At 45.3% G+C, this 23,987-nt stretch overlaps 1 protein-coding gene across 6 annotated transcripts in view; it reads right to left on the bottom strand.

The window, feature by feature from the left end:
- LOC118390072 (nuclear receptor corepressor 1-like) overlaps nucleotides 1-23,987 on the bottom strand; it is a 118,653-nt gene that overhangs the window by 22,191 nt on the left and 72,475 nt on the right. For 4 of the 6 annotated variants that reach the window (XM_035780261.2, XM_035780257.2, XM_035780260.2 and 1 more), the window contains 19 exons: nucleotides 23,623-23,921; nucleotides 17,602-17,682; nucleotides 12,699-12,835; nucleotides 12,278-12,368; nucleotides 10,078-10,534; nucleotides 9,554-9,800; nucleotides 8,768-8,972; nucleotides 7,767-7,928; nucleotides 6,703-6,869; nucleotides 5,499-5,616; nucleotides 5,103-5,189; nucleotides 4,254-4,312; nucleotides 3,847-4,012; nucleotides 3,651-3,770; nucleotides 3,469-3,552; nucleotides 2,774-3,030; nucleotides 2,297-2,627; nucleotides 1,794-2,018; nucleotides 252-458 (listed from right to left, as the gene is read on the bottom strand). In XM_035780261.2, the coding sequence (XP_035636154.1) occupies nucleotides 252-458; nucleotides 1,794-2,018; nucleotides 2,297-2,627; nucleotides 2,774-3,030; nucleotides 3,469-3,552; nucleotides 3,651-3,770; nucleotides 3,847-4,012; nucleotides 4,254-4,312; nucleotides 5,103-5,189; nucleotides 5,499-5,616; nucleotides 6,703-6,869; nucleotides 7,767-7,928; nucleotides 8,768-8,972; nucleotides 9,554-9,800; nucleotides 10,078-10,534; nucleotides 12,278-12,368; nucleotides 12,699-12,835; nucleotides 17,602-17,682; nucleotides 23,623-23,921 (3,500 nt within the window). The remainder of the gene's footprint in view (nucleotides 1-251; nucleotides 459-1,793; nucleotides 2,019-2,296; nucleotides 2,628-2,773; nucleotides 3,031-3,468; nucleotides 3,553-3,650; nucleotides 3,771-3,846; nucleotides 4,013-4,253; nucleotides 4,313-5,102; nucleotides 5,190-5,498; nucleotides 5,617-6,702; nucleotides 6,870-7,766; nucleotides 7,929-8,767; nucleotides 8,973-9,553; nucleotides 9,801-10,077; nucleotides 10,535-12,277; nucleotides 12,369-12,698; nucleotides 12,836-17,601; nucleotides 17,683-23,622; nucleotides 23,922-23,987) is intronic. The other 2 variants (XM_035780259.2, XM_035780258.2) reach the window with 2 other exon arrangements.

Here is a 23,987-nt window from a genome sequence, read left to right as displayed (position 1 = left end):
TGTCAATACCCAATTTATAAAATTAAGTATTAGTTGTAGTCAGCTGCAGCCCTAAAATATACATAAACAAATCAGCTATAGTAAATTAAATTAAATTCTAAATCAATATGAGGCCATTTGTGAGGGTCATTTGCTTCTGGGCGTCTGGAAAAAGGTAGCCACTAATTCACAAGCACAGTCTGCTTACTATCCCCCCACCTCCCTCCCGTGAGAGAGGGACACACAGACAGCCAACCGCCAGAGTACAGTACCTCGCGCTCCGGGAGGGTAAGACAGAGCTATCGGTTGCTGTTCCCGTGGCGACAGGCCCCTGGCGACATCGGGCCGTGGGATAACCTGCATCTGCTGGGAGGTGATATAATCATTGAGGATGGTCTGCCTCGTGTTCTCCATGGTGTACAGCTGGTAGGTGTTGTGGTAGCCCGTTGGGGACGGCTGCCTCGGGAACATGTACGCAGCTGCAGGGGGAAAGAGGAGGATAGATGAGGAGTAAACAGACCAATAATATGAACAACAGGCACGCTCCTTACTTGTGATGCACCGATATAACATCTAAAATAATCCTATTTTATAAGACAGTTCTTATTTGATTAATTGTGGTCGGACCCATCTATGTGAAGCAAGCCACAATAAGGATTAGCCTTCAAAATAAAAATACGGCATAATTCTACTATTTGTATTAATTTGCATCACTGTCAATGACTACTTTTATTTTGAAGGCAACCCGCAAATCTCACTATTGTGCCTAATCCTTATTGTGGCTAGCTTAAAGAACACATGAGCCTCACTAGCCAGATGAAGCTAGCTGGCTGCTTATAACGTTAGCTTTGGGCAACAGAGTTAAGTAGCTGGCTAGCTATTTATTTTCATGAACTGGAGTTCAATTTCAATAGCTGAACAGCAAGTGGCAACCTAGCTAATACTTATAAGGATTCCTGAAAATGACTGCAGTTTCTACTGGTCATTGTTTTCCGGCTGGTTGTATCGGTGCTAGCTTGGTACCAAGCTAAAGCTAGCTACCCCAGAAGTTGCATTCAAACAAAATCGTTCGTGGCTGGTGTTTGCAGACTTTTTTTGTACAGCTTGGACAGTACTACTTTATATTTTTTGACACGCAAAGACCCAAACGGCGTTCCATATTATGTATGTCGTGAAGGTAATAGTAGTGACGCTATTCCTGTGTAACTCCGGTAGGGCAACATCTGAAAAATAGAGCACTTGGTTGTGTGTACTGGTGCTCAACCAGTCGGCGAAAGCCAACATCACCCACAACAGAGAACGGTTGATTGTCAAGGGCAATGAATGACATTTTCTTGGCTTTAATGGATTTCGCCTTCGAGTTGTCTCGCAGACATTTTCTTACTCTTTCAAATGACTGCTCGATCCACACAGCAGACATTGTGGCCTAGGTTAGGAATGCTGTGTTGCATGTGTAGCGCAACATTTTACGTGGCGTCATTATACCATGTACCAACGTTATATAAGTATGCACGGTAGCTTTGACATCGGTTTTTAACGTCGGCATCAAACTAGACATCGGGCCGTTACCGATGTTGGGTTTTTAGTAATATCGTCCGATTCCGATATTTTCACCGATATATCGTGCATCCCTACTGACGTCAACTGACTCAACCTGAGACTGGACATTCAGTGCCTATGAATGAGAGACGCCAAAGATAACCTTCATCAGTTTACCCAGAATCCTTCTATCATTCCAGGATTCAGGTCTATTACTGTGTCATTTAATGGAGGTTGGCTTAGGTTCATTGGAGTGGCTGTGTAGCATGTCCTACCTGGGTCCAGGACGGCCCTGTGGAAGAGGGCAGGGTCTAGGTGTGGAGGTAGGTGGAACCTGGGCTCTCCGGGGGCCATGGGGCGGTGGTGTGGGTCGAAGGGGCTGTGGGAGGCCATAGGGTGGTTGGGGTCACCCCCTGACACAGGAGACTTGGCTGGAACACTGTCCCTCTGAGTGGGGGTCATGGTACTCTTCCGGTCATGGGATGCAGGCTTCCCAGAGCCTGGATAGGGGAGAGATGATCACAATTACAAATGGGTTTCATCAATACAAAATCACGAAGTCGGTTTATATATAGTACTGTAAACATAACTAACTAATATAAAAATGTGTTCACTTTCAATGTCGGAAAATTGTAATGATGTAAAGACCCATAGCAACACATCATTGCTTGTGAACTGATTGCTGTACAGCGAAACTACATGGTGCAGTCAGATGCAGCTGACAGGATACATCTGCATTGAAAGTGAAGACTAAGAGGGATGGTCAGTCAAGACGTACCCTCCTGTCCTCGGCCCAGCATTGGTGAGCCTCTGGACATGGAGCTAGTGCTGTAGTTGACCGGGGTCCTGCGGGAGTCAGCATCTTGGTACATGCCCGGGCTGAGCTGGGACTTTCCTTGCTCCTGGTGGGTGGAACGCAGGACGGAGGTTGCCGAGTTGACCACAGATGTGTGGCGAGCTCGCTGCTCCGCTGCCGCCTTGCTCTCCTCATACTTGGCCCGCTCCATGGCCTCCAGCGGTGGCATGGTGTGACCATGGGGCAGCCTACTGGGACTGGTGATCAGGGACTTGACGTTGTGCTTGATGGCCGACTGGCTCAGAGGATGGCCCTGGTAGAGAGAGGAGAGGAGGGATTAGAGTCTGCTGGTGACAACGGACAGACCGACAAGATGCACTCAGTAAAATCAGGCTAATAAAACACACTGTCTCACACACCTACACACACAAATGTGTTCACTCTCTCTCAAACACGCACCTGGGATATAGAGCCCTCCATGGAGGCTCGGATGTTGGCAGCCATGTCGGGGGTCTTGCGGGGGTCCTGTCCAGGCTTCTCCTGGCGGGGGATCTCGTGGATGGAGCGGCCCATCTCCTTAATGGTGTTCACCCCCTCGTAGGGCTTACCCTTACCTATCCCGCCCTCAAAGGAGCGGATGGGTGGACTCTCCCTCTTTATCTGCTTGCCGTACTTCATGCTCTCCTCATAGGCCTCTGCAGAGGTTCTGGGTGTACCTGGAGTGGGAAGAGAAAAACACAAAGCTGGAATCTGTACATGGTGAAAATGACAAGATATTACAACAACAAAGAAGTTCCTTCAAACAACAAACACATTTTCTTTCCCTTGGACATCATTGCACATGAGATTGAACAGCATTGTTCCTCTGTTTCATCAACAAAACAAAAACAATAACACATGCGTTGGGGGGGCGTGAACAGTGGTGTCATTGCAGATTTCAGCTTTAATGTGGGTTACATTTACATAGTAAAAATCATATCTGATTAATTTAATTGATTTAGCTGTTTTTAAATGACTGATTTACATACGGTTGTCTTCGTTATAATTATCTGATCTGCCAGGTTCTCGCTCATGCCCCAGTACATCTGAGTTTTGGAGCTGTGATGACACCTATATATAATATATAATATATATATGCCATTTTTATTAATTACCTTGCATGATGGATCCAGTCATCATAGGCCTCTCCTTAGACTCCCCGTGGGGACTGTCTCTGGGCAGGGCTCGGCTGATCAACCCTGACAAACACACACACAGTCAGTCACTCTCACACAGTGGCCTGAATATATGCACAGAGACGAGGGTAGAAGAAAGAAAAAAAACACACACGCCTTACCTTCGAAGGGGGCTCCCTCTCTCCCGGGGTGGCCTCTGGCGACCTCCATCATATCGTAGGAGCGTTTGAGCTCATGGCCTGTCCTGGGGCTACGCGTGGCCTCTCTTGGGTTTTTAATGGCTATGGAGACAGGAGCTTATTTACAGATATACAAAAGGATCAAGTCAGAGTGACCACTAACAGGCCTTAGCCTTACCGTCGTAGGAGAGGATGTGTCCACTCTTGCCTTCGTAGATGACGTGTCCCTTGGCCAGCTGTTCCCGAGCCTTCTCTGGGCTGCTCAGGTCCTCCGTGGGCAGCTTGGTGATGGTGCCCTTCAGCAGGTCAGCCGCAATGCTGGACCCGGTCAGGGCTGGCGTGCCCTGGTCACACGGGAGAGAGAGAAATAGGTCCAGAGAGAGGGAGAAGATCAGCAACCAGAAACTGTTTAATACATTTTACATTTTTCATTTCAAAGAAATTTGCTCCAAGAATATTAGACTACTTCATAGAATATACACAGATTTACATAATCATAAACTAAATTGTTCTATAAGACATCCATAGACAGGGTGGTGCTTGGACACACATACTGATTTAGCAATGTTAGTGACATTCTAATACCTGTGTGATTGATCCTCTGGCTGGGTTTCCCCTGCTGATACCCCCATCCATTGGGCCTCCTAGAAGGAAGACAACAGAGAGACAGGTTGGTATGCATGGATACATGGGGGCTGTACAGTTGGCATTTTATTGCTGCTCAGAATCACTCATGCTCAATTACAATTTTCCCCTCATTCTCCCCAAAATGTGCACTTGTTGACTCCAAGGATGTAAAATATCATTGGTGTAAGAAATATGGTACACTCTGGCTACACTAATGTAATTCGTCTAAATCTTTGAAGGGGAGTGAACAAATGCACACTTCAGGGTGAAGTGTGGAGCAACGGCCTGAAGTACACACTACACCCCCATGTCACCTCAGAAGTAAGTTGTAGAAGAAGTTATGAGGAGGACTGCTGGTGAGAGGAGATGCTTGTTGAACTTGGGCTTGTGAAGGCCCACTCCCCCCCTCTCCATCCCTAGCATGCCACATTCTGTCAGGTCTGTGCACACAGAGAGCTGGAGGGAGGTAGGGTGGAAGTCGATGCCCGACTCCTTCAATTCATTCTTCTCTTTTCTCCCTCAGCTTGCGATAATGCTCTTTTTCTCTTAAATTTCTCAGACCTGGGTTCAAATAGTATTTTAAATATTTTGCCCCAGAAATGCAAATCCCAACAATCTGCCACTACAAGCAGGCAAACACTGAGTATTTGAACACAGGTGTGGTTTCTGAATATTCACTGTTGGAATCTGCATCGTTTGGTGAGTGACACTCACACACTTTACCACGGTGAAAGGGGAAACACACCGAAGGATAGACAGGTTGACAAACAGATTGAAAGGTTGTGAGATGGACAGACAAACACGCACCTCTGACTACCCCCTCATACTGCGTGCGAGAGAGGAGTCCCTCAGACTGGCCACGCGGAGAACACTGCTCCTGCTTAATGTAGGACACTAGGGAGAGGGAGGGAGGTGGAGAGAATGAACAGGGGACAATTAGGGAAGGGAAGTGGGATATTTGGGACGGTCACATCAGGTCTGAATGAGATTAAACTTTAACAATATGCCACCTCTCTCATGCCAATCTAATAGCAGTGAGAGGACAGGAGCTGATGATAGACAGCGGGGCTATGTTCCAATATCCACACTAGCATACCACTTAGTAAGAAGACATGTATTGGGCATTTATTGTAAGTAGTATTATAGTTTAGTCATTGGGAATGTGGGTAGGGTGTGTGTGTTGTCCAGACTGGCTTGTCATACCAGGCTTGGTGGGGTCCTGCTGCCTGGGCAGGCCCAGAGATATGGAGCCCACAGAACTCTTTGCCCCCTCTGGGCCACCGTAGACAGCATGAGACGGTAGGTACGTACCAGGAGTCCCCTGAAATGGCCGGAACAGACAGGTCAGAATCAGGTCAGGATTGCAAAATTCCAGTTGGTTAACCAAGATTTCTGAAAAACCTTGAAACTTGTCTGGAAATATACAGCAGGGAAATACAAGGAAGGTGCAGTGTACACAAATAAAGGTGGATCCAAGTGACATGTACCAAAGTTTCCCCTTTGGCATATTGGCTCGTAACCGTTACTAAATACAGACTACCGTGTGCTACAAGGGCAAATACCCTTATCGGTTTCTTAGTAAATCATTATCACACAAATACAGCTATATTATGACTGAATGAGAAAGAGAGAATGGTGCCGAATAGAACATTTCAAAAACTCCAACTACAGTGCCGTTTCTTGGCAGGGGTTGCCAAACTCTTTTGGCCTGTGACCCCACCATGTAAAAAAGTGATGTCATCAATAGCAAATGCCTACTTCTTTAAATTGGGGCTATGACATTCTATTACAAATCAGTCTGATAGTAGATTTGGCAGTATTTCGATCTGAAATAGGTATGGTTTCAAGTGACTGAAACGCATGTGGAAAGGAAGTTCAGAAGATCATCAGGCAATAATTTTGTATGATCTTCTGTGTAGAAAAGATCATCATCATTGATGATATTATTTTTCCCAGTCTGATTTAGTGCCTGCTCATGTCATTTAGTGATGGGGCCATGACATTTTGTAGCATAAACCATCAAATGATAGAGCCAAATCAGTAGGAAGAAAACAGAAACCACTGTTTATTACCACATCAGTAGGAAGAAAACAGAAACCACTGTTTATTACAACCGCATCTAGTGGCTGCCGGAGGTTACTGACGTAACACTAGTTCTAAGACCCAAGCACATTTAAAATGTATTTCAGAGTTTCTCGCATAACCCCATTTTGAAATCAGGCGACCCCACATTACGTCACAACCCCTAGTTTGGGAAACGATGCACAAGGGACATAAGCGCTTAGAGGCCCCACAACCACTAAGGCACTCAAAATGCTAGAAACGGACCTGTCCAGCTACACCTGTGTCGGTCTTTACCAGGGGGCTGGCTGGATCTGAGCCCTCACCTGATGGATAGGGGTCTTACCTGGGAGATGGAGCCACCCTGGATAAAGGAGGGCTTGTCTGTGGGTTTGGAGGTTGGAATTAATGGAGGAGGAGATGGAATGTTGGCGGGTCGGCTGTGTCTGGAGAAAGTCACACGGACTCCATCAGGCAGGCTCTGGACCACCTGGTTGGGAGCTGGCTGGAGCACTGGGAGAGGAGAGAAAACAGTAAAAGTTAGAAAGTGACACACTCGATAATATGATCACTTAGCGTATGGAAAGAGAAAACACACAAAAGAACGTGTGGCAAGAATAGAGAATCCAGAGGCACTGAAAAGTATCTGCACGATTGCACCAAAACCACTTCAGGATTTTTTTTCAATTGATGTCCAGTATGGATAATTTTTTCTTTGGGTGCCATTCATTCAATTTGCTACTAAATTCAGCTCAAATTGTTTCTCATTCTCAGCCAGTGAATCATTCATTAGTCTTGCCAACAGGCTCCACCCACATCTCATCTCCCATCTATGAGTGCATTATGATCAAACATTGATTTGCCCTGATGCTGCTCCCCCAGATGTTTAAGCCTGCCGCCACAGATTTCCCAGACTGCAGTGTTCTAACATGTTAGTGAATCACAGTGACCGGGAGTGACCTGCCTTGAAGAAGCAACGCCTGCTCCTTTCCTCCCCACCGCACACCCGTCCTCCATGCCCCTGCACTACTAAATCAAAAATGTTATATTTGTCTGGGAGAGTTCCTACAGAAGGAACAGATGTCAGCACCCTGGTAGCTCACACGGGAGATAAGAAAACAAGGTACCCCATAATGAAATACTGATAAAGCCTTACTGCAGCCAGGCTGTGTGTGTAATGTTAATTCATGATAGGGATAGATAGATGCTCAAGGCCAGCTACACTACAGCTGAATCTACTCACAGAGACAAAGGGGAAAGAGTATGGGGGTGGAGTGCGAAAAGAATAAGGCCAACTGTACGAGCTTAAGCCAATGGAACAAGAGTTGGCTACGGCACAAACAGTATGGGACCAGGCTAGGTGAATGGTAGAGAGGTCAGATGGGGAAGGACAGAGCAGAGGGCGGTTACCTGGAGGCACGCTGTAGCGGGAGGCGTTGGGGTCATTGGGCTGAGGAGAGGCCTTGCTCATGTCCCTGGGAGAGAGCCCGTAGGGAGAGCCTGGCCGACCAGACTGGGCCTCCTGCTCCAGAGCCATCTTCATATCATAAGGCATGTAGGGGAAGGGCTTACCTGGAGAACACAACACAACACAGAACAGAGACACATGAATGAAAACACTGCCACAACAAATCACACACACACACACACACACACACACACACACACACACACACACACACACACACACACACACACACACACACACACACACACACACACACACACACACACACACACACACACACACACACACACACAGAATCATAAGATGAAACACAATTTAAGGAAATTCAGTTCTGAGGACACATGCTGTTGATTTTGATTATTCATTCCAAATCAACTAAAAATGATTGAGAAGCATCTTGACATGGATTCGCAGTTCACAAAAAAAAAAAGAAGGCTGCTGTAATGCACAAACACGAACTTCAATTTTGCAGGCTTCTTCAAACATGGTATTGCAAGACTACCCGAAAACCTTTGTGGCTGAATGACTCTTCTGCCGTTCAAAATAGGACCCGCTTCTCTGTCTGTCTCTCTGCCTGGGAGGCACTGACTGTGTCCTGCTCTGACACACTCAAGTCACACGCCTTCAAAAGTCGACCGCAGAATCCCTCTCTTCCCCCAGAGGCATTTCAGGAAAAACAAGCCTTCCCCATCAGAGGCTTCATGGTGGCATCAGAGGTGAAATGGCGTCAGCTAACATCTTGTTCTGGCTCAGAAAGACATTTTAGAGTGGCAGTCTGAACCTGCTCTCTCTCTCCTCTCATATTTCCTTTTTTGACGGTGAACTACAGCGAACGTGACAGAAAAATGCATTGGCTACAAATAGGCTGCTGTTGGTTGAGAGGCTCAGGTAGGTAGGGGCTCAGAGGGAGGATATCGGTGTATTTGTATGTACTCTCTCTTACCCTCCCTGTCCACTATGGTGGGGCTGTGGTTGGTGAAGCCAGGGCAGTTGGTGGGTTGTCTGCTGCGCTCGGGGTCAGCCTGGTCCTGCCTCTGTTTCTCCTCGGCGTGGGCTGACTCGTGCACAGCCGTGATCTGGTGCTGGAACATGGCAAAACCGCTGAGGGGGGCTCCTATGGAAATTCCACCAGGACCAAAAGGAACCACCTACAGGAAGGGGGCGAGGAGAGATGCCCATGTGAGGAAGACTGGGGGGGACACAAGCTCTGTACAAGTGAAGCAAGCGGCTGATGCGTTGCCCACTAACACTGAAGTTTCTCGATCTACATTTGTAAGAGTACAGGAAAAGTAGATGTTGATTGGACATCAGGGTCAGAATTAAACGCAAAGTACTAAGGCATGACTTTAAACCATCCCAGAGAAAAGATAATGGACATTATTGGATGTCAAATGTAAAACATCAGCTAAACAGTTGTCAGATTTGATAGTGCTCGTGTTTTGCACATAGTGCTTAAACAATCCAGTTTGTCTGATCTCATTCCATAAGAAATGAGGAAACAGAAGCACCATAGAAGAGGCAATTGGAGGGAAAGAAATTGACATCAGAAAACAATGACAGTGTCAGTACATTAGCATGATTGATTACACAAAAGATGGGCACAATTTGATTGATTTAAATCCATATTGACACATTGCTCAACTGATTGAATGACAGAAAGATTAATGATTGGTAACAAATTGATTGATTGACAGGTTGGTTGGAAAAATGCTGGGGATGATGGACTCACTTGACAGGGAGGTTGGTCTAAACAAGACATGCTTTCACCCTGCTGCCTGCCTCCGTGTGCCTGCCTCGCCGAATGGGCATATCTGATCATAGAAAAGTGTGGGTTGCTATAGTGACTGACCATGGGCGGGATGGTAGCGGCGCGCTGCTGGAGCTGCTGCATGTTGAGGTGGGCCTGCTTGGCCGTGGACATCAGCACTGAGCCGGGAGGGCTGAGCAACGAAGGCTTGTCCATACTAGAAAAAATCCTGAGGTCACAGGAGATAGGGGTAGACAGGAGAGGAATGGTAAGACACACTGTTCAGAAAGAGTTGAGGTAATGGTCAAAGGAGTTACAATAAAGGAGTCCTGTATGGTACGATTCATTTACTACTAATAATATCAACCATTTACCATCTTAATAATTAATCTAAGTACATTTTGCCCTCAACAGCTGAGTGATCATTAGCTTCACCCAAATAGCTTTGTTTTTAAAGTCCAAATGTGTTTTTTAAGTCCATCCCTGTGATCATCATCCTGACCCACCTCTGTCTCTCGGGCTCAGCGTCTACATCTTCGTCGGCGCTGCAGGTGGCACTGGAGTCGTTGTCTGAGTGGTGCCCCTCCCTCTGCTTCTCTGGCTCCCCCTTCTCCTTGGCAGAGTCAGGCTCCACCTTCACCTGCACCTCCCCGGCCCCCCCAGGCTTCATGTCCACATCCTGGGGCTCACTCTTGGGGTGCCCATGGCCCTCGTAGGCCACCCGGGCCCTCTCTCCATCCTCCTGAGAGCCAGGCTCTCTGGCATCTCCCTCTGGGCTCTTCTCCAACTTGACCCTCAGTTCCCCGTAGGAGGGCTCCTGGATCCTCCCATTGCTAGCCTGGACCTTGTTGGACCACTGGTTCTCTGACCCTCCAGCTCCGTCTCCCCTCTGGGAATCCCCTCCGGCCTTGGAGGGGTCCGACGGGGACGGGGCGCTCTCTGTGTCTGAGCTGTTATCTCCACCTTTATGGGCACACAGAACAGGAAAAGACATGGGTGAGACACACTTAAATCACTCTGTATGGCATACATAGGAAGTGACCCTGAGGAGAGGGACACATATAATGATCCAAGCAGATAGAAATGTTATGGATAAAAATATGCAGTATAGATAAAAACACAGACCACATACAATGCATAAATATTCTGCAAACCAATGATGCATGCAATGTTGCCTGTGTCTGGCACTATTGCCATGGAGAGAAGAAACCTGAACATCGAATCAAAAAAGCATGTGTCGATGCCAAGATAAATCTCTAACACAGGTCAAACTGAATCAAATCAAACACCAAAGACTCTGTCCAAATAATGTGACCAAAAACAAATAATCTAAATGTGTCCCCTCTGACAGAAGCAGGGTTTTAGAACACTGAACACTCCCCTCCCAGCAGCATTACTGCCTTTGCTCAACCACGTGACACTCAATCAGCAGGCAGTTACACCAACCAACCAAGACCTTGAGGACAGTTTGAGTTTCCTTGGGAGTCAATGAGAGCTTCAAAAACAACACATAATAGTGACCTTCTGTAGTCCAGACACAACTTTACAAATATCTGATTGTAGTTGGTTGTCATCATGAGGGGCAGCAAGGCAGCAGGAGGGATAGAGAGAGACAGAGACTAGCAGGCTACAAGGGTAGGGGGAAGCCTCTACTACCTCTCTCCTCCCAGTCAGGTGAGAGGCCCAACCCTAAACCAATTTGCTTCACCTCAGCCACTTTGCTTAACCACAACCAAAAGCTGGAGGGAGATGGGCTCCACGCCAAAAGAGAAAGAAAGAGAGGTAGAGAAGGGGAGAAGAAAGAGGGAGAGAGAAAGAGATGGCCAAGAGCAACAGTCGGCGAGTGATCGGTTTGTGACAAACCCAAGGGAGACATTGAATTCATGAGGACATTTAGGGACAGGATTAAATGGAAAGGTACTAGACTTAATCTGGACTCACACGCATTAACCTATCCCCATACATGGCAGAGTATTGCAGGGCAAGGGATTTAAATATTCAAAACAGGCCCTGTTACGACAACATTTTAGAACTTTAAGAGTGGAGAGAGAGAGAGCAAGACCGAGAGATAGAAGACTGCAAGTGGAGAGGGAGGGGGAGAGAAGAGACACAGAGAAGGAGAAAGAGTCCGGGTGATGGGGAAAAGAGTAGAGAGTTGGGGAGAGAGTGGGAGAGGGGTAGAGAGAAAGAAACCGGGGGAGGCCCGGTGGATCAAAAGAGTGGAGCAGCACTCCGCGTTCCATGCAGCACCCTTTCTTCAAAGCCAAGGAACAGTTACATAACCCAGACCCAGCAGTCAGAATTAGTTCACATCTTTTATCTCTCGCTTTTTCCCCCTCCTTCTCCCTTTCTATTTGATCCTTTTTTCTCTCTCATTAAAAATACAGACAGTATAGAGAAAATACCGGGACTCCTTCGCCATAATTCAAATCAAATTCTCAGAAGACAGACAGTTCAAGAGGCTGTTTCTGAAGTGGACTCACTCTTTTAGACTCCGCTTCACTCTTCCATAGAGGCGTTTCTCTAACTCTTTCTCATTCACACACAACGACATCGTTTATTCACTCAGATCAAATGCAAGTAAATAATCATCAAAAACCATTCTTAACAATGGTTGTGTTTGTGTATTTGTGCTGTGCAGACAGTGTAAGTGTGTCTGAATGAGAGGATATACAGATGGATGGTGAGCAACATTCTCTGACTGACCATCACTATCCTCTGGGTTTTGGTCGTCGTCAGCTGAAGCCATGCTCTCGCTCTGAGACGGGTCTCGATCTCCCCGTGCCCGCCGTGTGTCCTGAAGAAGTACAGGTTATACAGGTTATACAGGTTATACAGGTTGTACAGGTTATAGAACAAACATCAACTTCACTGCTCCTCTGATTATTCCAGAAAATCGATTAAAGATAGTGTCAGACATACACGTTCTAATAGACGTTAAAGAAAAGAAAACTCTTCACATTGTACCTGAACAATGTTATTAAGCACTAAACTGAGAAAATTAACTGAAACTGGTAGGAACTGCCTGGATGATAAGGTATACTCTTTTATTGCCATTGTATTTACACTTTTTATGTGCCCATATGAACACAACCCTGGTAATTAATTGTGTTGAGTGTTGCCGTACCTGCTTGTGCTGCTGGAGCAAGTTGTCCAGGTTGTGCCGTCTCTTGTAGTTGAAGTAGAAGTTCTTGCACTGAGCCTCGCTCTTGGTGCCCACCATCTTGGCAATGGCTGGCCAGTTGCGCCCGTGCTCGACAAGCCCTGGCAGAGGAGAGAAAGGGAGACTGGGTTGGGATCTGAACCTAAAACAGGCCCAGATTAAGCATATCCATTGAATATTAACCTATTACAGATTGACACCATCTCACCTGGTAAAACCCTGCAGGCCAACAGCACTTATCTAATCCAACAATTAGCTTTAATGGAGTCTCAAACTGTTTACGACAGACTAAGCTTACAGAGAGGTGCAGTGGACTGGAAGATCGACAGCCGATTGATTACCTTTGACATTAGGGTCTCTCTCAAACCTCCCTCCCCCTTCATCCACTGCATTTCTGAGCTAAAGGACACCAGCACTTTGACAAATCACCTCAGACTGGAGCCCAGAATAGGACAAAGGTCCATTACAACGCCATCTGAACTAATAAGACAGAAGACACCGGACAGAACATTTAGCGTCAGGTTTGAGTCACTTGTAATAGTCTTATGATTAGATATTTTTTTTGTAGTAGTAATCACATCAAAATGATAATGGTGGTCCAGTTGCCCTATATAACATGGACATTAACCATTCTCCCCCCCCCTAAATTATCAAAGACGCCAGCCACCAAATTCAAACTATTCTCTTTGCTACCACAAGGCAATCGGTACCGATGCACCAAATCTGGAACCAACAGGACCCTGAAGAGCTTCTACCCACAGGCTATAAGGCTGCTAAAATGGTTGGTTAAATAGTTAACCAATAGCTACTCGGAATACCTGCAATGACCCTTTTTGCACTAATCTCTTTTGACTCATCACATATACTGCTGTTACTGTTTATCTATCCCGTTGCAATCGGAAAGTATTTTGACCCCTTGACTTTTTCAAAGGTGTTACAACATTACAGCCTTATTCTAAAATTGTATCCATTGTTTTCCCCCTTCATTAATCTACACACAATACCTCATAATGACAAAGCAAAAACTGTTTTTTTTTTATTATTTGCAAATTTATATAAGTATTCAGATTATTTACGCAGTACTTTGTTGAAGTACATTCGGTAGCAATTACAGCCTCAAGTCTTCTTGTTATGACGCTACAAGCTTGGCACACCTTTATTTGGGAATTTTCTTCCATTCCTTTTTGCAGATCCTCTTAAGCTCTTTCAGGTTAGATGGGGAGTGTCGCTGCACAGCTATTTTCAGGTCTCTCCAGGGATGTTAGATTGGGTTCAATTACGGGTTCTGGCTGGGCTACTCAAGGACATTCAGAGACATGTCCCAAAGCCACTCCTGTGTTGTCTTGGCTGTGTGCTTAGGGTTGTTGTCCTGTTGGAAGGTGAACCTTCGCCTCAGTCTGAGGTCCTGAGCGCTCTGGAGAAGTTTTTCATCAAGGATCTCTGTACTTCTTCCGTTCATCTTTCCCTCGATCCTGACTAGACTCCCAGTCCCTGCCACTGAAAAACATCCCCACAGCCTAATGCTGCCACCACGCTTCACCGTAGGGATGACCGTAGGGATGGTCCCAGGTTTCCTCCAGACGTGACGCTTGGCATTCAAGCCAAAGAGTTCAATCTGGGTTTAATCAGACCAGAGAATCTTGTTTCTCATGGTCTGAGTCCTTTAGGTGCCTTTTGGCAAACTCCAAGCGGTCGATCATGTGCCTATTACTGAAGAGTGGCTTCCGTCTGGCCACTCTACCATAAAGGCCTGATTGGTGGAGTGCTGCAGAGATGGTTTTCCTTCTGGAAGGTTCTCCCATCTCCACAGAGAAACTATACAGCTCTGTCAGAGTGACCATTGGGTTCTTGGTCATCTCGCTGACCAAGGACCGTCTCCCCCGACTGCACAGTTTGGCCGGGTAGCTAGCTCTAGGAAGAGTCTTGGTGGTTCCAAACTTCTTCCATTTAAGAATGGTGGCGGCCACTGTGATCTTGGGGACCTTCAATGCAGCAAACATTTAAAATTTACCACAGGTGGACTCCAATCAAGTTCTAGAAACATTTCAAGGATGATCAATGGAAACAAGATGCACTTGAGCTCAATTTAGAGTCTCATAGCAAAGGGTCTGAATACTTATGTATCTGTTTTTCATTATTAATACATTTGCAAAATTTCTAAAAACCTGTTTTAGCTTTGTCATTATGGGGTATTGTGTGTAGATTGATGAGGAAATAGTTTTTATTTAATCAATTTCAGAATAAGGCAGTAACGTAACAAAATGTGGAAATTGTCAAAGGGTCTGAATAGCTTCCGGATGCACTGTACATGTACATAACTACCTCGTAACCCTGCACTTCGACTTGGTACGCCATGTATATAGCCAAGTTATCGTTACTCATAGTTACAATTATTCCTTGTGTTATTATTTTTCTGTTTATTCCTTGAGTTATTATTTTTCAATGTTCTTTGCTATTCTTTCTACTGTGTCTTTTTTCCCCCCTCTCTGCATTGCTGGGAAGGGCCCGTAAGTAAGCATGTCAGTGTTAGTCTACACCTGTTGTTTACATAGCATGTGATACATGTTGATTTGAAAATGTGTGAATACTGTGAATGTAATAATCACCCATCTCTTAGATTAATATAAGTATTCATATCAGTGTATTTCCTAAAAGTTTTTGTTGTTGATATGCATTAAATTGTGTAGGACTTAATGCTGCTTTCAGACGGACTGATCCCTAATATTCGTCATGAGGCCTACGACTAGTACAGCACTACCACCTATCCTCCTTCTCACATGTACAAGCCCTGTTACATACAGCTTACATGAAGATAGGGTGGGAGAACGTGAGAAAAAAGACAGGGGGGGGGGGGCACTCTCTGACCCATCCAGCAGTGGGCAAAACATAAAAAGGCTGTTGTGAAACTACGCAGAACACTGTGCCAGCATCGAATGTACACTATTGTTAGGCAGCCCAATGAATGAAAGTGCTCATTTCAAACATGTCAGCTTTTAAAAACTCCCCCTCTGTACTGTCTGGTCTGGAGAAGCTTCAGATTTAAGACCTTGGGTATCAGTGGCATCTCTGCTAGACCCTGTTAATTCAACCAGACTACTCTAAATTAACAGCCCTAGTCACTGTATGATTACAGTGATTCACTTTTGGCTGTGAATGTATGACCAACCAAATGATACCAATGGCAAAACAGAATACTGTATCTGGCATCAGCATTCTGCAATACAGAAAATACAGAAATACACAGCAGAGGTAGTAACTCCCTGGGATATATAGGCTAGGTTTGTCGACTGAAATCTATGTACGGGAAAATGTACATGGGTTGGGGGAGGCATGACCAAATCATTTCCAAATCCGCAAACCCACCCAAGACAGCCTTAATTAATCCGCATTAATCCTTCTATTTACTCTCCTGTCCAATGTGCTTAGCCCCATTGGCACTCTCATGCTGCACTTCCACCTAAGACTTACCCCACACCAAAGTAATGGCAGTGTTTTCTATTAAAGTAAGCTCTAGTGTTATTGTTTCTCTTGACACTAAAAACTTTGGGCGAGCAGAATCAACAACCTCTGCATTATCAAGACCGTTACTTTGTGAGAAGGTGCTAAAGTTCACAGTTAGCCATTATTCTGGAAATGACAGCTGAAAAGTACAAGTGGCCTGGCATTGGCCCCAAGGAGGAGCAGGTCCACCGGCGCCATGGCCCAGTGAGACACGGGTGCTGGTACACATAGATGGAACCAGAAAAGTCTGAGCCTTTTAGGTAAAACACCAGGATAAATGATGGAAACTCGACATGTCTCGCCCTCTCCCTTTTTCTCCCATTGTCCACCAGAGTCTACACTGACAAAGATGGAGGAGTACTGGCCTGGCTGGAAGGTAACTATGGGTCGATGGGGTCAATCTCCCATGGACTGAGTGACGCAACTGGCGAAGGCAGAAACGCTGTTGTGTCCACTGTCAGTAACTGCATGAAATGAAAGACTCACCTCTCAAAAGGAGTGGTTTTGGAGAGAAAAATGTTTTGGGGTAAAGTCCTATAAGATCCAGAGGCCTGGCAAATTGTTTTTGTGATTAATAGATATGATCTTTAGAGGAAACTCAAACTGTCACGCTGTTACTTCATACTTTGGCCTAATAGATTAGTTTTGACCGGCACGCAGAACAGAGCCACTGCAGTTAGCTACCAGAAAAAGTATCCTCACTCAAACCACTCAGTCTTGCTTCGCCCTAAAAGCCTCCACCAGTTATGCACCCAGCCAGGCGAGTGTCAGAGTGATAGTTTATGTGGGAGCAAACTTGTATTTGTGAGAGGTATTGACATGTTGAATGCACGGAGCTGTCTGTTTGAACTACTGGCACACAGCTCGGACACCCATGCATACCCCACAAGACATTCCACCAGAGGTCTCTTCACAAGCCCCAAGTCCAGAACAGACTATGGGAGGTGCACAGTACTACATAGAGACAGAAATACTTGGAACTCTATTCCACATCAAGTAACTCATGCAAGCAGTAGAATCAGTTTTAAACAGATAAAAATACACCTTATGGAAAAGCGGGGACTGTGAAGAGACAAGCACATGCATAAGATAACATACACACACGTACACATGGATTTTGTGCCGTAGATATGTGGTAGTAGAGTAGTGGCCTGAGGGCACACACTTAATGTGTTGCGAATATATTGTAATGTTTTTAAAATTGTATAACTGCCTTAATTTTGCTGGACCCCAGGAAGAGTAGCTGCTGCCTTGGCAGGAAGTAATGGGGATCAATAATAAATACAAATTTCGAGTAGAGAGATGAAACTCGAAAGAGAGAGGGGTGAGAGAAACAGTAGATAGAGAAATAAAACAAAAACACTACCTTTTTTGGCAACCTCCATCTCCTCCTCGGTCCAGCGAGAAGTCTCTCCGGTTTCGCCGTTCGCAGCAGCAGCTCCTCCTGCTTAAGTCACAGAGAGAGAACAGAAACCTTCATAATCAGCCCACAGAGAGAGAAAGTACAGTACCAAGCTCGTTCCTCTTCTCAGCCGTCTTGCTTCTCATGGCTGCTAATCTAATAATCAGTTTACATTCTGTGGCTCGCTGCCGAGACCTACCCCTCACGCTCTCTCTTACACTCCCTTTCTCTCGTGCTCTCTCATGCTCCCTCCTTCTATTTCCCTTTGCTCTCTCTCTCCCAACCCCCTCCTCCCTCTCCCCCCAAGGGGAGGGTCCGTGTCACCTGATCTGGCTCTAAACAGCGGAGTAGAGACAGGCCTCCCAACATCCCCCTCTTTGGGAAACGGCCTTGGACAGAGACAAAATAGATAGAGAGAACAGCCAACAGATTTACCACACACACACACACACACACACACACACACACACACACACACACACACACACACACACACGTGCTGCTGGGGCTGAGAGAGAGTGAACCCTGGCCCAGCCTATTCCACTGGACCCATAGAGATTGTGTAAACATTTGGACCAATATAGCTGCAGTACGAACCCGACATTTACACAAAACATTTTTACTGAGGAGATACATTCTTACGGTTTAGACGGCTCCTAGCGAACGTTCTAGGGCCACACAGACTTAAATCTACTCAAATGTTTACTGAATCACTGCTCCTGTCCCGTTCAACATGTTCGTCTAATCTTACTGCCATTCCCTCATGACCCCATCATGGCTTTCAAGATCCAGGGAGGTGGGCAGGTCATTAATCTCGGCTGGCTCTTTGAAGAGATATGGGGCCATTTTGGACTGACCCTATACAATGGACTGCTTTTGACCCGGCCCATAGGACTGGTGAGACTCTGAATGAGATCAAACTGGGTTTTAAAACACAAACACTAGGCTTGGGCAGTATACAGTACAGTGCTGCTTGAAAGTATGTGAACCCCTTGAGCAATTACAGATTTGTTTTTACCATGAAATCTTGATTTAATCAGAACCAGTCTTTGTGATCTGATATTACAGGTTTATATTTACCAATACCACATGCTGGTGTAGAGGAAATAATGCATGTAGCAGAAAAACAAAATTAAAAGGAATTAGTGCAGGTGCAAAAATAAGTGAACCCCAAGTTGCATTGGTTAAATCAAGTAGGTAAGTAAAATCAGGTGGGTAAATAATTTGGTACCAAAGGAGAGATCGTTAGGAATGAGTTTGGGCAGGACTCTGATAAATACAGATCAGAAACCTGGTCAGTTTGGTGTTACCCATCCAGGTGAATACAAACTACACCATGCAGAGAGGATAGGAGATCTCAGAGGACATCAGGATGAGGGTACTGAGAGCACATCAGTCTGGGGAAGGCTATAAAATAATTTACAAATGGAGAGCATATAACATGACAGCAACTCGGCCTAGAAGTGGACACCTTCCCAAAATATCCCCAAGAGCCAAAAGAAAATAAATAAATCAGGCAAACCCAAACATAACATCTAGAGATTTGCAGGCCTCTCATGCTGCAAGTTTACCATTTTAAAAGGATAATTGGTCATTAGAAAACCCTTTTGCAATTATGTTACCACAGCGGAAAACTGTTGTTCTGATTAAAGAAGCAATAAAACGGTCCTTCTGTAGTGTAGTTGAGTATCTGGAGCGTCAGCATTTGTGGGTTCGATTACAGGCTCAAAATGTCCAGAAACAAAGACCTTCTGAAACGGTCTATTCTTGTTCTGGGAAATAAAGGATAGTCCATGCGAGAAAATGCCAAAAAACTGAAGATCTCGTACTACTCCCTTCACAGAACAGCGCAAACTGGCTCTAACCAGAATAGAAAGAGTGGGAGGCCCCGGTGCACAACTGAGAAAGAGGACAAGTACATTAGAGTGTCTAGTTTGAGAAACAGAAGCCTCACAAGTCCTCAACTGGGAGCGTCATTAAATAGTACCCGCAAAACACCAGTCTCAACGTCAACAGTGGTGCAAGGTCAACAACCTCGCCCTCAACGTGATCAAGTCAAAAGGAGATGATTGTGGACTACAGGAAAAGAAGGACCGAGTACGCCCTCATTCTCATCGACTGGGCTGGAGTGGAGCTTCAAGTTCCTTGGCGTCCAATTCGCCAACAAACTAACATGGTCCAAGCACACCAAGACAGTCGTGAAGAGGACACGACAAAATCTATTCCCCCTCAGGAGACTGAAAACATTTGGCATGGGTCCTTAGATCCTCAAAAAGTTCTACAGCTGCACCATCGAGAGCATCCTGACAGGTTGCATCACTGCCTGGTATGGCAACTGCTCGGACTCCGAACGCAAGGCACTACAGAGGGTAGTGCACACGGCCCAGTACATCACTGGGGCCAAGCTTCCTGCTATCCAGGACCTCTATACCAGACGGTGTCAGAGGAAGGCCCTAAAAATTGTCAAAGACTCTAGCCACACTAGTCATAGAGTGTTCTCTCTGCTACCGCAAGGCAAGTGTTACCGGAGCGCCGAGTCTAGGTCCAAGAGGCTTCTAAACAGCTTCTACCCCCAAGCCATAAGACTCCTGAACTGCTAATCAAATGGCTACCCAGACTATTTACATTGCTGCCCCCCCGCTCATTGACTCTGTATATAGCCCCGCAATTGTTATTTACTGCTGCTCTTTAATTATTTGATATTCTCATCTTACTTATTTTTAAAGGTATTTTCTTAACTGCTTTGTTGGTTAAGGGCTTTTTCCTTCATCTTGTTCAACTGTTACCATGCACCTGCAAAAAAGATTGCTCGCATGTGCAATTGCCTTTTGAATTTTGGTTAAGGGCTTGTCTACTACACCTGTTGTATTTGGCGCATGTGAAAAATAAAATTAGATTTGAACCGAAATGCAATTCATGGGAGGGTTGCTAGGAAGAAGCCTCTGCTGTCAAAGAAATAACCAAAATGCCCATCTTAACTTTGCCAGAGACCACCTGGACAAACCTGAAGGTTTCTGGAAGTCCATTCTCTGAACCGATGAGTCCAAAATGAACCTTTTTGGTCACAATCAACACCGCTATGTCTGCGGAAAACCCAACACCACCTCAAGTCAAGCATGGCGGTGGGAATGTCAAGAAAAAAGCCAGACTACAGTTTGCAACTGCACATGGGGACAAATATCATATTTCTGGGAGAAATGTACTCTGGTCTGATGAGACAAAAATGGAACCGTTTGGCCATAATGACCATCGTTATGTTTGGAGGAAAAGGGCTTGCAAGCTGAAGAACACCATCCCAACCGTGAAGCACGTGGGTGGCAGCATCATGTTGTGGGGGTGCTTTGCTGCAGGAGGGACTTGTGCACTTCACAAAACAGATGGCATCATGAGGGAAGACAATTATGTGGATATATTTAAGCATCATCAAAACATCAATCAGGAAGTTAAAGCTTGGTCGCAAATGGGTCTTCCAAGTGGACAATAACCCCAAGCATACTTACAAAGTTGTGGCAAAATGGCTTAAGGACAACAAAGTCAAGATAGGGCCATCACAAATTCCTAACCTCAAACCTATAGAAAAAGTGTGTGCGAGCAAGGAGGCCTTACAAACCTGACGCAGTTACACCAGCTCTGTCAGGAGTTATGGGCCAAAATTCACCCAACTTATTGTGGGAAGCTTGTGGAAGGCTAACCAAAACATTATTTAACTAGGCAAGTCAGTTAAGAACAAATTCTTATTTTCAATGACGGCCTAGGAACAGTGGGTTAACTGCTTGTTCAGGGGCACAACGACAGATTTGTACCTTGCAAGTTCAAACCCCCGAGCTGACAACCTTCCGGTTACTAGTCCAACGCTCTAACCACTAGGCTACCCTGCCACCCCTTAAACAATTTAAAGGCAGTGCTACCAAATACTAATTGAGTGTGTGTAAACTTCTTACCCACTGGGAATATGATGAAAGAAATAAAAGCTGAATTAAAAATTCTACTATTCTACTGACATTTCACATTCTTGAAATAAAGTGGTGATCCTAACTGACCTAAGGTAGGGTATTTTTAATAGGATTAAATGTCAGGAATTGTATTTGGCTAAGGTATATGTAAACTTTCGACTTCAACTGTACCAATCCCGTCAATACCGTTGAAACTATTTCTTTGGCAAATTTTTATAAATGTTTATATTTGAAGCTACTTTTTAAGCAAATACCTGCAGTCAACTTGTGCAATACATTAGGAGATAAAGAAAATCGCATTCTTCATTTCACCTGTCACATTTTGTGCCTGCAGCAAACTATGAGTAACATTTTTTTGTTACTTGTATAACTTTGAGCTGTGATGTCTGTCCTGCAAATAATTTCAGTCAGAGACCATATACATTTTTTGCAATACGCTCGTTAGCATTCTCTATGGGATTTTACATGTACTTGTTAACGGCTAACCTTTGTATTTTTTTATTTTTTTTTAACCTTTATTTAACTAGGCAAGATCAGTTAAGAACAAATTCTTATTTTCAATGACGGCCTAGGAACAGTGGGTTAACTGCCTGTTCAGGGGCAGAACGACAGATTTGTACCTTGTCAGCTCAGGGGTTTGAACATGCAACCTTCCGGTTACTAGTCCAACGTTCTAACCACTAGGCTACCCTACCCAAAGGCTCAGTGGGGTTTGAAAATAGCACTCCTTTGTGTTCAGTGATGGTATTACCGAATATCCCAGGGTGGCAAAAGGTATGACTATCTGGATACCGCCCAAACCTAACACACACAAAACCAGCACGGAGGCTGTGAATCAGCAGAGGAGAAGAGAGGAGACAAGCAGTCTGCTCAGCAGTCAGTCATTTCAGAAGATTCAACGCAAAATGGTCCTATGCAAATCCCTGATGCACCAGAGCCAAGAGGGTACAAGGGGTTGACAAACTGCACCTTATTTCCCAGTCTGACTTAAAAAAGGACAGCACAACATGTAGGTTTTGGTCAATACAGAAATTAGCCATAAAGACGAAATTCCTTAAAATAATACAACTTGATTTTACATCCTTGGATGGATATTCACCTTTCTGAGATGGATAATCAATTATTCCATTCAAATCTTTACAAGGATGTAGCTTAAATTCACCTTTCTAAAACACTTTTGTGTTTGCTTGAATGCTCTAGTCAGAGACCTGAGCCTGCACAGTCTTGACATTCAGCACACAAACATCAAAAGAAGCTCTCAGAGCAGCACAAGGACAAATGAAGTGTTTAGGCTGAGGTACAGCTGTGAGGAGCCATGACAACAGGTCCACCCCAGACACCACACTATTGCCATTGTGATGATGGCTAGGGTATAGGCTAGACAGACTGAACCCCTGGCTAGGTTACAGAAGTGAGACAGTCTGTTATGGCATTGTGTTGAGGAGCAAAACATCAAAAAGAAAGTCAACCTGAACCTGGTGAACCAGGGACCTATTCAGTGCGGTGACATGATAGAAATATAGCTAATGAATAGAACTGACTCCAGTTGTTAACTGCCCACCCCGTCACGTGTGTGTAAAGGTACCTGGGGTTAATTATATAGTACGTGGTGTTTTTCTTAAAGCAAGAGGTGTTTCAGCTCAGCTGTATGACCATTGGGACTTATTTAGGCAAGTTGTGCCGTCCTCTTCTATAGCTGGGACCAATAAAAGCATCCTCACAATGCTATTATATTTCAGGGCCTTTCCAGGAAAAAAACTGTCACATAAGATAATCATGAAGCCACAGTTCACTCCCCACACACTTGTTCAAACCTCCATAGCTGAGGAGCAATACCTCGTGTTGACAGGAGTTGAGACGTATTATCTACTCAGTCCCATTGTCACAAATACAACATAAACACAAAACTAGTAAACCACCTTAGTAAGCATAAAAGTCTATTTTTTTTAGATGCATCTTGGTAAACATTTTTTTTCTTCTTCCAGGGGATGGTAGTGGGCTACTAAAAGCGTAGAATAGCTGAGGTGCTTACCTCCTCTGTTAGGGTCCATGGGGGGCTCACCCGGTGCAGATTTGGTGGGCTCTCTCACAGCCTTCTGGATAGTAGGCTCTGGTTTGGAAGGCTGAGGGGGCTCGGAGGGCAAGAGAGGCTCGGGTGGCAGTGGCTCCTCGGCCGCCACAGAGGCAGCCTCATTGGCCATGGAGCGCGTGGTGATCCTTCCCTTGCGCCGGCCCTGGCTGTTGGCGGTCTTCCTGCCACGTGGCGTGCTCTGCTCCTTACCGTCCTCGTCCTCCCCACCGTCACACTTGTCTTTGTCTTTTCCGATGTCCCTGGAGGACACAAGAGAAGGGATTGTTTTATTTTATTCAACTCAACTCTTTATTCAACTCCAATTA

The sequence above is a fragment of the Oncorhynchus keta genome, chromosome 11 (assembly GCF_023373465.1).
Source record: "Oncorhynchus keta strain PuntledgeMale-10-30-2019 chromosome 11, Oket_V2, whole genome shotgun sequence".
In the NCBI taxonomy this organism is placed as follows: Eukaryota; Metazoa; Chordata; class Actinopteri; order Salmoniformes; family Salmonidae; genus Oncorhynchus; species Oncorhynchus keta.
The sequence above is the reverse complement of the archived record's forward strand: the minus strand, read 5'-3'. Positions and strand labels throughout refer to the sequence as shown.